Source organism: Phyllobates terribilis, unplaced genomic scaffold (assembly GCF_046119375.1).
Source record: "Phyllobates terribilis strain yellow unplaced genomic scaffold, ASM4611937v1 Scaffold_29__1_contigs__length_15306474, whole genome shotgun sequence".
Taxonomy (NCBI): domain Eukaryota; kingdom Metazoa; phylum Chordata; class Amphibia; order Anura; family Dendrobatidae; genus Phyllobates; species Phyllobates terribilis.
The window spans coordinates 2,388,234-2,403,915 of NW_027362789.1; the positions used below are offsets into that span (position 1 = coordinate 2,388,234).

Consider the following 15,682-nt stretch of genomic DNA (forward strand, 5'->3'; position numbering starts at 1 on the left):
ACAGAACATACTCGCTCATCACTGGTTCTAATTTATTAATTTGTCATCAGTAACAGAAACTATATTATCTTTTCCATGGTATCACCTATATTCATTGATAATGAGCACGTCCACTAGAGGGCGTCTCCTACTAGTTCGACGTTGTCTCACTGTCAATAGTTTATAATGAGGGACTAACCACTTTTTTGGAAGCACAGAGGCTCTGGAATAGTGAAAATGGCTTCTCACTCCCCAAAAGAAATATAGCAAATTCTGCTCTCCCAAATGCAAATGCTCCCATCCCTTCTGAGCACCACGGTGTGCCCAAATCGCAGTTAGCGTCCATATGTTTGGCATTTCTGTAGCGATGAAAGTTGGCCTAATTAACGGGTGCATGTCTCCAGAAGTATGAGCTAGGCACAATGTACAGGCAATACAACGTACTAGGCACTACAAAGGTAGTTTGCAATTTTCACTCGGCAACATCCACTGCTGCTTGTTTCTGGAAAAGAAAAACATGGAGTGAAAATCTACACTACACCTGTAGATAAAATACCAAAGGGGGTATATTTTCCAAAATGTGGTCACTTGAGGGGGGATTCTGCTCTTCTAGCACTTAGGGGCTTTGTATATGGAGTCCTGCGCTCGAGGAGGCAAATAGTGCTCTGTCCTTCCCGAGTCTCTGTGTGGCTAACCAGTACTGTACAGCCACATGTGGGGTATTTCTACATTGAGCAGAATTTGTGGGATTAATTTTGGTGCCATTTTTATCCATTTCCCAGTGTGAAAAATGTAAAATCAAGGGCTAAAACAAAATTTTAGTGGGAAAAATTATATTATTTTTTCTTCACTGCCCAATAGTATAAAATTCTGTAACCCCCCCTGTGGTGTCAATATGATCACTGCACCCCTAGATGAATTCATTGAGAGGTTTAGTTTGTAAAATAGGGTCTCTTACGGGAGAGGTTCTATTGTTCTGGCACCTCAGGGGCTCTGCCAATGGGATATGGCACCCTCAAGCCAGCCCAGCAAAATCTGACCTCCAATATGGCACTTTTTCCCTTCTGAGCTTTGCACTGTGCCTCAAAAGTAGTTTTCTTCCACATATGGGGTATCGGCATACTCGGGAGAAATTACGCAACAAATTTTGGGGTCCATTTTATCCTGCTATCCTTGTGAAAATGAAAAAAATTAGGGCTAAAACAACATTTTTGTGGGAAAAATATATATTTTTCATTTTCACAGATCAACGTTGTAAAATTCTGTGAAGCACTTGTGGTTTCAATGTGCTCACCACACATCTAGATAAGTTCCTTGAGGGGTCAGGTTTTCAAAAAGAGGTCACTTGTGGTAGTTTTTCACTGTTTAGGCAAATCAAGGGATCTCCAAATGCGACATGACACTCGCAGACCTGAAAGGTCTTGGAATTACTGTTGCAGAAGTTCCTTCAGTTGCTTAGCTCCTGCAGCCTCCGTTCTGTCGGTAAACTTCCTCTCCTGCTCTTCACCGGTCACATAGATCAGTGCAGAGCAGAAGAATAGACAGCAGCTCTTTCTGTGATTGGGGAGGATGCAGTATCAGCTTTCTCCTCCATCACAGGAAGCTACCTTCGGACTATAAGACGCACACTTTTTAACAAGAGTTTTTCTTGTTAAAAAATGCATTTTATAGTCCAAATAATATGGTAGATAAATTCCTTAAGGGATCTAGTTTCCAAAATGGGTTCACTTGTGGAGGTTTTTCCTCTATTCAGGCACATCAGGGGCTCTCCAAACACGACATGACACCCGCAGACCATTCCATCAAAGAAATGTCGTACGCCTAAACAGTAGTTTCCTCCACATATGGAGTATCTGCATACTCAGGAAAAATTGCACAACAAATTGTGTGGTGCAATTTTTCTTGTTACCCTTGTGAAGAAGTAAAATGTGGGGCAAAAAAACATTTTTGTGGGAAAAATTAGATTTTCTGTATTTTCACGGCTCAACATTATAAACTTCTGTGAAGAACATGGGGGTTCAAGGTGCTCACCATACTTCTAGATAAGTTCTTTGAGGGGTCTAGGTTCCAAAATGGTGTCACTTGTGGGGTGTTTCCACTGTTTAGGCACATCAGGGGCTCTCCAATCGCGACATGGCGTCCACTAATTATTCCAGCAAATTTTACATTTAAAAAGTCAAATGGCGATCCTTTTCTTCTGAGCCCTGCCATGCGCCAAAACAGTTGTTTTCCCCCACGTGGGGTATCAGCATGCTGAAGAGAAAATGCACAACACATTTTGGGATCCATTTTCTCCTGTTACACTTTGTGAAACTAAAAATTTCCTTCCACATTCCATTAATTCCTGTGAAACACCTGAAGGGTTACTAAACTTCTTGAATGTGGTTTTGAGCCCCTTAATGGGTGCAGTTTTTAGAATGGTGTCACTTTTGGGTATTTTCTGTCATATGCGTATTGACAAATTACCGAGAGGGTAAAAAAAAACCTGGTTGAGGGGTGTATAAAAAATGTCTTTTATTACTGTTTTACTAAAATGTGGTAAAGAAGTAAATTAAAACTACACTAGTTTTGTCTGTGCACTTACTATGATATTAAGTCTCTAGAAACTGTATAGTATTAGGATACATCTGATATCATGAGCTCATTAAATTCATTATAGTTTTCCTCTGTCTGCAGTTCATAGATTAGTTGATCACTTTATTTATTAGGACATACACAGTTTCCCTAGTGCTACCGAAAATATATACATAGCCACCCCAACAATTTTCGCCATGTTTGGCTTCCTCAGGGGGCTGGGGCTGTTAGTGGCTGGACAGAGCCTGCGCCGCCCAGAGCTTCTTCTTCCGACGTCTCTTCCATCACTAGCACTGCCTGCAGAATGTATAAACGGTAATTACTTACCGGTAATTTGACTTTCCTGAAATCCATGACAGTACCATACGAGAGAGTAGGATCCGCCCATTACTGGACAGGAAGCCCTGAGCACAAAATAAAAAGGCAACTCCCACTTTCTCCTTCAATGTGGTTTCCAGGAGTCAAGTAAGAGTCACCCAATTCATCATCATTTTTATTTATACATTCACTCAAGCACATTCTTCATTGGGAGAAGAGAAGACTAAGAACTATCAACCAAAAGCCAGAGGGAGGGAAAATTAGGGTGCTGTCATGGGTTTCAGGAAAATCAAATTAGCGGTAAGTGATTATCGTTTTTCCCTTCCCCCATGACAGCACCATACGAGAGACAATAGCAATGGAGCCCTTCAATAGGGAGGGAGCACCCATGTAGGATCTTACACCTGAAGAAAGATCCCCGAAATATCCTAGTTCAACAGATTGTGATTTTTTTAGATATCATTCAGTCTTCCTTCTTGAAGCACTATCAACATAATCTCTATCGATTTGGAGCTTAAACCAAAAGCACCAACAAGAGTAAAAAGGATTTTTACAACACTCTTTCCTCTTTATCTCCCAGAGAATGGTCTATATTTAGAGACTTCACTTATATACATGGTTGAATATCTTTCACAGATTTGATTAGATATTCTGTTTTCATTAAATCAACTAACCAACAACTGAAGTATATAAGAACTGGTACTAGGACACAGCGTGTAATAGAAGCAGAAGTTAATCGATTCAGGGAACCTGGTAACCTTAACCAGGCTTTGACTAGGGTTTCTACTTTAATATTGTTGGCATTTTCAATTGAAGGCCCCACTTAAGCCCAAGATCTGGGCCCTAAACCCTTTCTAGGGTCAATGATCACATAATTATTCAAAGCTACCCAACTCTATGCTACCAAGAGTAGATAGAGCATCCCAGATTGCCAAAATGGGGATCTCAAAACCAGCAGAAATATTTAGTACTTTATATCCCTTAAGATGTAATGTTAAGTCCCCCCAAAAAATGTATTTAAGCCGAACGGACCCTTATAGTTTGAGATTTCCATCCTGGGGAGTTTCTGGCTACCACAATCTAGCCAAGGACCAAGAGCTAATACAACTAGAAAGGGTAAGATACAGATCTGAGCTATTCCAAAAGAAAAGTCACAATCCACCGTTCATGCAGGTGTGATCGTATTTACGCTATTCCCCTATAATAGCATCAATTCTGCAACTTTATAATCCAACCATGGAGATTGCTAGATGAAAATAGTTCAAATGAAAAATAGATTAGTTTTCAAGCAAAGAAACTAAGTAAACCAAGTGATAACCATCTCCTCTGACACACTTTTTTTTTTCTCCAAAGCAACTCATTCAGAAAGAGATCTAGATCTCTTATGGCATTGGTCAAATCTCAGATGGTCTTAAGCTAAGGTATTAGCATCCCATCCCGTTAAACATGTACCTTAAGTACATATCATCCTGTGCTTGAGTAATAATCAGAACAGTCTTACCTCAGTGTGAAGGCATTCATCTTAACTAGCAAAGATGCTTCTCCTTCACCACAGGAGTCTCACGGGTACGGGGACATTTTAACTCATCCACTGATTCCTCCTTTTATAGGTTTATTGCAACGCTGCCATCTTATCACTCCAAGAGCGCACTGACTGGATATTTAACCAACTCGCCACTTAGTTGAGTCTACCAGTTTATGACTTTAATCACAAGAATACATAGTGTAATATGGTTCCATTGACTTAATTTCCAATTTGTCCATCTGCACTTCTAACTGGGAGGATACACTGGTCTTGAAATAATTTTACCAGATCTGGTATAATCATGTCTGTCGGGCAACTCCATTAGGAAAATGGACTGGGATATTTACTGGTTCGTCAGTCCCATACCAGCGAGTCCAACTCGTACCTTCCTTAGTAGGGCAGGCCGGTAGTGCTGCCCGACTCAGTACAATCAAGTTTATCTTATCATTCCGAATCAGGAGGGTAGATTGAGGCAATTTTTGGACTATCAACCATAGTTAGCAGTGAGTCCAGCTCGCACTTCCCTTAGGAAGGCCGACCGGTATAGTGCTGCCTTACTTGGCACAATCAAGTTTATCTTACTATTCCATACCAGGAGGGTAGATTGGGGCAATTGGTGGTCTATCAACCAACTCATACCTCCCTTAAGAGGTCAGACCAGTATAGTGCTGCCCTCTTGGCACGATCAAGTTTCTTATCACTGTAAGCCAGAAGGGTAGATTGGAGCAAATGTTGGATTTTCAGCCCCCCACCGGTGAGTACAACTCGCAGCTCCTCCTACCATTTCCTATCGGGGATATGGGGTATAGAGAGTTTAATCACTTGAGGTCCAAAAGGTCATTCGAAGTGGTTTCTTTTAAGCTTAGCGTAGCCATGTTCCTCTTGCACCTTCAACCAGGAGGGGGTGGGGGGAACTGAGCTGCAGGTGTTTATCAGCCAGTTCATCTAAAGAGATGGAGGCCTCTCATATGATGAGAGGTTGAAAAAGTTGAGCTTGTTTAGCTTAGAAAAATAACTCCTCAGAGGGGGATCTCATTTACATCTATAAATATATGTGTGGTCAGTACTAAGGACTAGCACATGACTTATTCCCTCCAAAGACCATACTAAGGACCAGGGGCACTCATTACGGGTGGAAGAAAGGCGATTCCAGCTCCTAAAATATGAAAGGGTCCTTTACTGTCAGACTGTGGAATGCCAACCACAAGAGGTAGTAAGGGCAGACACTAACAGCTTTCAAAAAAGAAAAGGCTGGATGATTTCCTCGATACACATAACATTGTGGGTTACAGTTAAATTAGATAAAATATTACACCTATAGTAGTACATTTGATCCAGGGTTCTAGGACTGATCGCCTTTTCTTGGGGTCAAGAGGGAATTTTTTTTTTCCCCCTTGATGCAAATTGCTGAATGTGTCCTGGGTTTTGCCTTCTTCTAGATCAACAGTTTTTAGGTATAGGGATTTTACTAAAACCATTATTAGAAATACAAAAAAATAAAACTAATTAAAAATTATAAACTGGTTCATTATAATTGTAATAGTGAAGTTATAATAAAAACGGTAATAATACATTTGTGAGGCCTAGTTCCAGTAAGTTAGTGTCAGAGTACAATTGGGGGAGAAAGGTTGAACTTGATGGACCTAGGTCTTTATTCAATCTATGTTACATTACTAATGATCCCAGATTGTGAAGATCAACTGGACTTAAATTGGTATTATTCTTTTAGCACCCCCATTCACACCTTTACCAAGAAGACCACTGGGACATAGATGTTAAATGCAGACTAGTTCAATATTCTATCCAAGTATGAGGGATTGACTGGACCTGTTACTCAGCAGCTATCCTTTGGACTGTATTTAATAGAATCACCCCAGACCGAGGGCATCGTCCAGAGACCTTCCTTACCAATATCGGTAATATTGCTAGTAAAGGGTAGTGAAGTTTTGAGACCTTAGTGAAACAGATCTACAAGCCCCAAGTTGTCTGGCTAACCAGGCAACCCCCCGTAAGGCAGACAGCTGAGGAAAATCCTAGACCTAACGTGGCAGGTTTTTCCGCAACTATGAAGCGGTCTGAAAAAAACCTTCAGACAGGCCAACATGAGTCATAAACCTACACCTGAATTGGCATGAGGCCTAGCCGTGAGGCTCAATATGCAAGCCATGAGGCCTGGCCGTGAGGCTCAATATGCAAGCCATGAGGCCTAGACATGAGGCCTAACCGTGAGGCTCAATATGCAAGCCATGAGGCTTAGCCGTGAGGCTCAATACGCAAGCCGTGAGGCTCCATGCGCAAGCCATGAGGCTTAATACGCAAGCCATGAGGCACAATACGCAAGCCATGAGGACTAGCCATGAGACTCATTACGCAAGCCATGAGGCCTAGCCGTGGGGTTCAATATGCAAGCCATGAGGCATAGCCGTGAGACTCCATACGCAAGCCATGAGGCTCAATACGCAAGCCATGAGGCCTAGCCGTGAGGCTCAATACGCAAGCCATGAGGCCTAGCCGTGAGGCTCAATACGCAAGCCATGAGGCCTAGCCGTGAGGCTCAATACGCAAGCCATGAGGCCTAGCTGTGATGCTCAATATGCAAGCCATGAGGCCTAGCCATGAGGCTCAATATGCAAGCCATGAGGCTCAATACGCAAGCCATGAGGCCTATCCGTGAGGCTCAATACACAAGCCATGAGTCCTAGCCGTGAGGCTCAATGCACAAGTCACGAGGCCTAGCCATGAGGCCTAGCCGTGAGGCTCAATACACAAGCCATGAGGCCTAGCAGTGAGGCTTTATACACAAGCCATGAGGCCTAGGCCAAACAAACGTAGGTAGGTACGGAATCATTAAATTTAGTTTCTTCCAGACTGATGTTATCATTTCAGCGCCCAACTGGGCCCCTGCTCATTGCTACTCACTAGAGGTAGCTATAGAACTCAGCATGGTGTTCCATGATTCACTGGTGTTCCATGATTTATGGCTGCTCCAGCCGTGAGCTCCAGGCTTCTACATCCTTGAGGACAGGAAACACATTGAAGGAGGAAGTGGGAGTTGCATTTTTATTTTGTGCTCAGGGCTTCCTGTCCGGTAATAGGGGCAGATCCTACTCTCTCTCGTATGGTGCTCTCATGGGGGAAGGGAAAAAGGTGGCTCCTGGTGACAGAAGCAGATGTCACAGTAGGAGATCCCAGAGGAGATAGGACCCACCATTTGCAGAAGCCCTTATATGACACAATGGCAGAAAACCAGAGCAGTAAAAATACCCATAAAGTGACTCCATTTTGGAAATTATAACTCTCAGTGAATTAATCTATAGAAGTAGTGACTATTTTGATTCCACAGGCACTTTCCTGAAATTAACACACAGTGGATGTTGTAGATTGAAAATTGCAAATATGCTATTTTATTACCCAACACATAGTGTCCAGATTGTGCTCCAGGAGACACACACCATAAATTAAGTGGGTTCTGCCACTATAGTAATGCCAAATACATGGATGCTATGTGGTTTGGGCACACTGCAAGGCGCAGAAGTGAGGGGGAGATTTGACTTTGGGAGATCGGATATTGCTGGATTGGTTTATGGAAGCCATGTTGCTTTTCAAGAGCCTTTGAGCCACTAATAATGTGGAAACCTCTGTTTTTCAGATGATGGACCTGAATGAGGACTTGTTTTTTTGTGAGATTAATAGAAGTTTTTCTTGGTATTATTTTTGCCTACATAACATTGTTTGGTGGCTTTTTATTCCATATTTGGGAGGCAGAAGTAACAAACAATTGAACACCACACTTTACTGGTTCATGCTATGAGGTTTTCTATTAGACTGTGAACTGTCATTGTCTTGGTGAATAATTCAATTTTTTTTCATAACTTGCCATTTTTACGGACTATTTAAGTAGAAATGTTCAAAAATATATAATTACAAGGATTTTTTATTAAAAAATAATAATTGGTTTTATTATTGGCAGATGTCTGTACCAGGAGATCAGAGGGACACCTGACATCTTCAATTTTTAAATCAGTTGATCTTGAGATCCCACAGGATACAATTGAAGTGAATGCCATTACTCCAGATATACCATCATCCCTTCACAGCAAAGATCTGTCATCTGATCATTTGAAACAGGTCCTGTCTTCTGATTCATTACCGACTACTAAGGAAAATCCAAGTCACAAAATAAGCATTAAAAAACAAACTGCTCCTAAAGCAAAGAAGCCATTTTCACGTTCAGAATATAGAAATAGTTTTCCCCTCAAAAAGTCTTTTCTTAAACTTGAAAAAATTCACACAGCAGAGAATAGATTTTCTTGCTCCAAGTGTGGGAGATGTTTTAACCAGAAATCAGATTTTGTTAGGCACCTGAGAACTCACACAGGGGAAAAGCCTTTTTCCTGTTCAGAATGTGGGAAATGTTTTACAAAGAAATCAAATCTTATCAAACATCAGAGAACTCACACAGGGGAGAAGCCATTTTCATGTTCAGAATGTGGAAACTGCTTTACAGTGAAATCAAGTCTTATTGCACATCAGAGAACTCACACAGGGGAGAAGCCATTTTCATGTTCAGAATGTGGAAACTGCTTTACAGTGAAATCAAGTCTTATTGCACATCAGAGAACTCACACAGGGGAGAAGCCATTTTCATGTTCAGAATGTGGGAAATGTTTTATAAAGAAATCAAATCTTATCAGCCATCAGAGAACTCACACAGGGGAGAAGCCATTTTCATGTTCAGAATGTGGGAACTGCTTTGCAGAGAAAACATATCTTATTGCACATCAGAGAATTCACACAGGGGAGAACCCATTTTTATGTTCAGAATGTGGGAAATGTTTTATAAAGAAATCAAATCTGATCAGCCATCAGAGAACTCACTTAGGGGAGAAGCCATTTTCATGTTCCGAATGTGGGAACTGCTTTAAAGAGAAATCAAAACTTATTACACATCAGAGTACTCACACAGGGTTGAAGCCATTTTCATGTTCAGAATGTGGGAAATGTTTTATAAAGAAATCAAATCTTATTAGACATCAGAGAATTCACACAGGGGAGAAGCCATTTTCGTGTTCAGAATGTGGGAAATGTTTTGTACAGGAATCAAATCTTATTAGACATCAGAGAATTCACACAGGGGAGAAGCCTTTTTCATGTTCAGAATGTGGGAACTTTTTTACATTGCAATCAACGCTTATCGAACATCAGAGAACTCACACAGGGGAGAAGCCATTTTCATGTTCAGAATGTGGGAAATATTTTGCAAAGAAATCAAATCTTATCAAACATCAGAGAACTCACACAGGGGAGAAGCCATTTTCATGTTCAAAATGTGGGAAATGTTTTAACCAGAAAGCGCATCTTGATAGCCACCAGAGAACCCACACAGAGGAGAATGCCGCAGCTAAACCCAACTAGTCTCTGTACAGACTAGAAAGGCCCTAGCTGCACAACTAAAAACGCCACGGACCTAACTCTCTATTAGGCCATTGAGGAGTTTCTCGTACCTCCGGAGGAACCAGAGGGGAGGCCACAACACACTGTCAACCAGGGAAAAGGAAAGTATGAAGTAAAATACGAAAACCCTGAGTGAGAAACCTAAAACACATTCATATAGGGCAAAGTAAGCAAGCTGAGGAGAACTAAAAATAAAAGGAACAAGTATAATCTCCCAGAAACCTAACATTGTTAGACTTAAAAGGTACTGGGAGGGAAAGCAAACTAAGCAAACTGACCAGGAGGATAGTTTCACCTTTGTGGTGAAACTTACAAAATTCATCCTCACCAACTGTAAATGTAAAACCCGTCCATTTATAATGACCACGGACAAGATAAAGATTCCCAACTCACATCAGGACCACAAGATCCCAGGTACTTTCAGCTGCATCACATCTAATGTAATGTACTTAATTATATGTACCAAATGTCTAACTGGGGGTCTGTATGTAGGGGAGACAGGGCAAAAACTTAGAACAAGGATGAATTCTCATCGCCACACAAGAAAAGAAAAAAAGAATAGATTTACTTGTAGCCAAATATTTTTGTATCCCTGATCACAGCATCATGGACATGAAATTACTTGTATTAAAAGGTAACTTCACATCTCAGAGAGACAAAGTTATGACAACCTTTGACACACTCGGAGCAGGAATGAATGTGTCACTTGGATTTATGTCTTTTTACTAGTGATGAGCGAATACATTCCGCACTATTTGTTACTCGCACGAATAGTACACAATTCAGGCTATTCGGCGAGTAATTAGCTATTCACCTCGGTATATTCGAGTGACCCGCCCTGTATGTTTGGCGCTTTATGTGTAGCCAATGAACATGCTGGGCTTGCTTGCCAATCACAGTAATGTCGTTGCCATCTTTGTTGTGGCATTACTGTGATTGGCTGTCCTTACAGCATCGTAGGGGGATATTTATGCCCTGCCGGCGCCATCTTGCGCATATTACATCAACGTAGTGTGAGCGTAGGGAGAGTGAAAGCAGCGTATAGGGAGAGTCTTTTAAGACCTATTTAGAATGAAGATTAGTTCTCTGTTAGGTTGAGATAGCGCAGAGTGAGATTTAATACGAGGGAGAGGAAAAGGGCGGCAGGGTGTTAGCATTGCAAGTACATGCTGCAGATCTCTGCTAGGTTGCATTGTGTATAGTCAGAAGCATATAAACCGAAGAACATGGCGGAATAGATAAACCATAGTTCATATGTGGGCGCTCCCATAAAGTACAACCTACAAAAAGAGTGGAGTGACTGAGCCCCAAAAAGAGTCAGGTCACCATCATAATGAGTCCAGATAAAAAATCAGTTTGATTGTGTATCAAAAGTAAAAAAAGGAGGTCCCACAGACACTCCTAAATAGAGGACAACCAATAAAATAGTAGGTCATGGGTGAAAGCTACACAAAGGTCAGAGAGATAACCATGTGACTCCACAAATATGGGTACATGAAAGGAAGTGACAATATTATCAATCAAAGTATCAATTATTCCAGTTACCAAGTAAATGGACAACGTAACTTACAATTAATTACATTAAATGTCCTATGTTAATCCATTCCTGGACACTTCAACATGAATAAACAACCAAAATATCCAGGTCAATATATACTAAACGTCTGGACAATGAAGAGATACCAGCTGCATATAAAAGGTGTATATTATATTTCATCAAATTGATAAAACCAATTAACAAGACAGGGCAACAACCTCTATAAGGGAGTGACACATACATGAGCTGGGAGGGAAAATTAACCCCCCTAAAAAGGCCAAAAAATTGAACGTCACTAGTAAACAATAAATTAATTAATATAATGCCATATACAGTCATATGAAAAAGTTTGGGCACCCCTATTAATCTTAAGCTTAATATTTTCTTAAAATTGGTGTTTTTGCAACAGCTATTTCAGTTTGATATATGTAATAACTGTTGGACACAGTAATGTTTCTGCCTTGAAATGAGGTTTATTGTACTAACAGAAAATGTGCAATCTGCATTCAAACAAAATTTGACAGGTGCATAAGTATGGGCACCCTTATCATTTTCTTGTTTTAAATACTCCTACCTACTTTTTACTGACTTACTAAAGCACTTTTTTTTGTTTTGTAACCTCATTGAGCTTTGAACTTCATAGCCAGGTGTATGCAATCATGAGAAAAGCTACTTAAAGTAGCCACTTGCAAGTTGTTCTCCTGTTTGAATCTCCTCTGAAGAGTGGCATCATGGGCTCCTCAAAACAACTGTCAAATGATCTGAAAACAAAGATTATTCAACATAGTTGTTCAGGGGAAGGATACAAAAAGCTGTCTCAGAGATTTAATCTGTCAGTTTCCACTGTGAGGAACATAGTAAGGAAATGGAAGAACACAGGGACAGTTCTTGTTAAGGCCAGAAGTGGCAGGCCAAGGAAAACATCAGAAAGGCAGAGAAGAAGAATGGTGAGATCAGTCAAGGACAATCCTCAGACCACCTCCAGAGAGCTGCAGCATCAACTTCCTGCAGATGTTGTCACTGTACATCGGTCAACTATACAACGCACTTTGCACAAGGAGAAGCTGTATGGGAGAGTGATGCGAAAGAAGCCGTTTCTGCAAGCACGCCACAAACAGAGTCGGCTGAGGTATGCAAAAGCACATTTGGAGAAGCCAATTTCTTTTTGGAAGAAGGTCCTGTGGACTGATGAAACAAAGATTGAGTTGTTTGGTCATACAAAAAGGCGTTATGCATGGCGGCAAAAAAACACAGCATTCCAAGAAAAACACTTGCTACCCACAGTAAAATTTGGTGGAGGTTCCATCATGCTTTGGGGCTGTGTGGCCAATGCCGGAACCGGGAATCTTGTTAAAGTTGAGGGACGCATGGATTCCACTCAGTATCAGCAGATTCTTGACAATAATGTTCAAGAATCAGTGATAAAGTTGAAGTTACGCAGGGGATGGATCTTTCAGCAAGACAATGATCCAAAACACCGCGCCAAATCTACTCAGGCATTCATGCAGAGGAACAATTACAATGTTCTGGAATGGCCATCCCAGTCCCCAGACCTGAACATCATTGAACATCTGTGGGATCATTTGAAGAGGGCTGTCCATGCTTGGCGACCATCAAACTTAACTGAACTGGAATTGTTTTGTAAAGAGGAATGGTCAAAAATACCTTCATCCAGGATCCAGGAACTCATTAAAAGCTACAGGAAGCGACTAGAGGCTGTTATTTTTGCAAAAGGAGGATCTACTAAATATTAATGTCACTTTTCTGGTGAGGTGCCCATACTTATGCACCTGTCAAATTTTCTTTGAATGCAGATTGCACATTTTCTGTTAGTACAATAAACCTCATTTCAAGGCAGAAACATTACTGTATCCAACAGTTATTACATATATCAAACTGAAATAGCTGTTGCAAAAACACCAATTTTTATAAAACAATAAGCTTAAGATTAATAGGGGTGCCCAAACTTTTTCATATAACTGTACATATTCATACAATGTATTTGTTACTAAGTGACATGAATCATACACATGATGGTAACATAACTTAATTTAAATCAATACTGAAGAGACTATCCTAATGAAAAAATACAGCCTAAAATGCCAAAGTTTAAGGTGCCAGTGCTTCAGTGACTATGATGGTCATACAGATAATAGATAGCTATGTCATGATGTAAAACAGGCCAATGAATACCGGTAAACTGCAGTCTGTGATATTTCAGTTTTTCTATTTTAATAAATTTGCAAAAATTTCTACATTTCTGTTTTTTTCAGTCAAGATGGGGTGCAGAGTGGACTTTAATGAGAAAAAAATGAACTTTTTAGAATTTACCAAATGGCTGCAATGAAACAAAGAGTGAAAAATTTAAAGGGGTCTGAATACTTTCTGTACCCACTGTATATAATAGTGTAAAATAACCCCTATACATTTAAGAACCACATCTAACATAGTGATACAATAATTCACATAGACGACTATATTGTCACTGTTGTCTTCTATCCTACACGTATAGGGTCATCCGCGAGGATAGACGCGCAACTGCCTTGCTCGTACAGTTGAGCTGGTCCCCCAGCCACTGGAAACGGACATCCCGCACGACCCATCAACCCAGGCAAAAGCTTTCCTAAGGATGAATAAAAACAATTAAAAACAAGCACCAATACATATACAATAAAACCATAAGATATTAAAAGAAACCCCATCTACTCATTAGCCTCAATTATAGGAAGGAACTGAACCCAAAGCTTTCATTAAGTCCTGCCGGTGCTAGGGTACCCAGTCGATAGATCCACTTACTCTCCAATTGTGATAAAATCCTCCCCAGGTCTCCTCCTCTTGCTCCCATGGTGACTTGATCAATATCTATGATGCGGAATTCTCTTGGGCTGCATTGATGGTGATGTAAAAAATGGCGTGGTAAAGTTTTGAGAGTGCTAGGGTCTTCCACCACTTTGGCTTTGATAATGTCCCTAACATACTCTCTTACTCAAATTTTTAATTCTTTAGTAGTAAGTCTGACATATATCTTTTTACAAGGACATTGGGCATAATAAATTACGCCCTTCGAGGTACAATTTAAATGTGCCCTTATTTCAAATGTTTTGGAGCCACCAAAATTATCAAACTTCTTTGCTTTCTTCTAATAACCACACGCCTTACAAAGCCCGCACGTGAAAAAAACATTAATATCTTTCCTGTTTATCTCTACATCTCTCCAGATCATAGTGACTGTGAACCAACAGATCTTTTAAGTTTGGACTTCGCTTCGCCACCATTGAGGGTGCTGGGGGGAGGATTTGACGGAGGATAGAATCTGTTAATAGAACTTGCCAGTGCTTCTGTAAAATTGATCTCACTTCAGGCCACCGATTGTTATATACCGAAATAAATCGGACCTCCTCCGATTTGTTGATGTTTTTTTTTATTGCCATAAATTTATTGATCTCTTGGGGTTCATGCTGCTATCCTGTAACTCCGTCTCATTGACCTACGGCTATATCCCTTCTTCAAACCGATTTGCCAGTTCTGTCGCTTGTTCCTCAAATGTTTTCTCATTAGAGCATATCCTCTTGGCCCTAAGGAACTGACCTATTGGAATTCCTCTTATGGTGGAGGGTGGGTGTGCCAATTCTGCGTGTAACAAGTAGTTTGTCGCAGTTGGTTTCCTAAATATGTCAGTAGTTATACCATTCTCAGATACCCGATTTTTAAATCCGAGAAGTCCAGACTTCTTCCCGATTTATATGTTAGCCGAATATTCAAATTGTTATCATTCAGCTTGGTCATAAGCCTCTCCAAATCTCTGGCCGTAGCCTCCCGCACAAACCATATATCATCAATGTATCTCATCCTTCCCTGGACGGTGTCCATCTCAACAGGTGGTATCCACCTGGAATATATCCCGCTCCCACGAACCCAAGAAAAGGTTGGCGTAGGAGGGGGCACAGGAGGCCCCCATATCGGAGCCCTGTTGTTGTAAGTAGATGTTCTTTTTTAAAATAAACACATGTCGAAGGACAAATTCCAGGAGGACCACGAGCAGCTCGGCCAGGGGCAGCTTGAGACCACTTGACTTCAGATACCACGAAACCACCCTAATACCATCTTCATGTTTGATGGACGTATAAAGTGTCTCTATGTCTGCAGTGACCATGACTATATGGTCACCGAGGCAGAGGTGATCCAGTCTTTGTAGGGCGGCCGTAGTATCTTGTAGGAGGGCAGGCCAGAGACCAAGGGCTTCAAGTAGTGATCAATTACACTAGATATAATTTCACACAAACTGCCGTTACCGG

At 40.9% G+C, this 15,682-nt stretch overlaps 1 protein-coding gene across 1 annotated transcript in view; it reads left to right on the forward strand.

The window, feature by feature from the left end:
* Positions 1-14,849, forward strand: part of LOC141178575 (uncharacterized) — a 31,279-nt gene extending 16,430 nt beyond the window's left edge. The window contains exons 7-8 of the mRNA XM_073660453.1: positions 8,367-8,524; positions 14,606-14,849. Coding sequence (XP_073516554.1) covers positions 8,367-8,524; positions 14,606-14,638 — 191 coding nt within the window. The 3' untranslated portion in view covers positions 14,639-14,849. The remainder of the gene's footprint in view (positions 1-8,366; positions 8,525-14,605) is intronic.
* Positions 14,850-15,682: the final 833 nt, after the last annotated feature.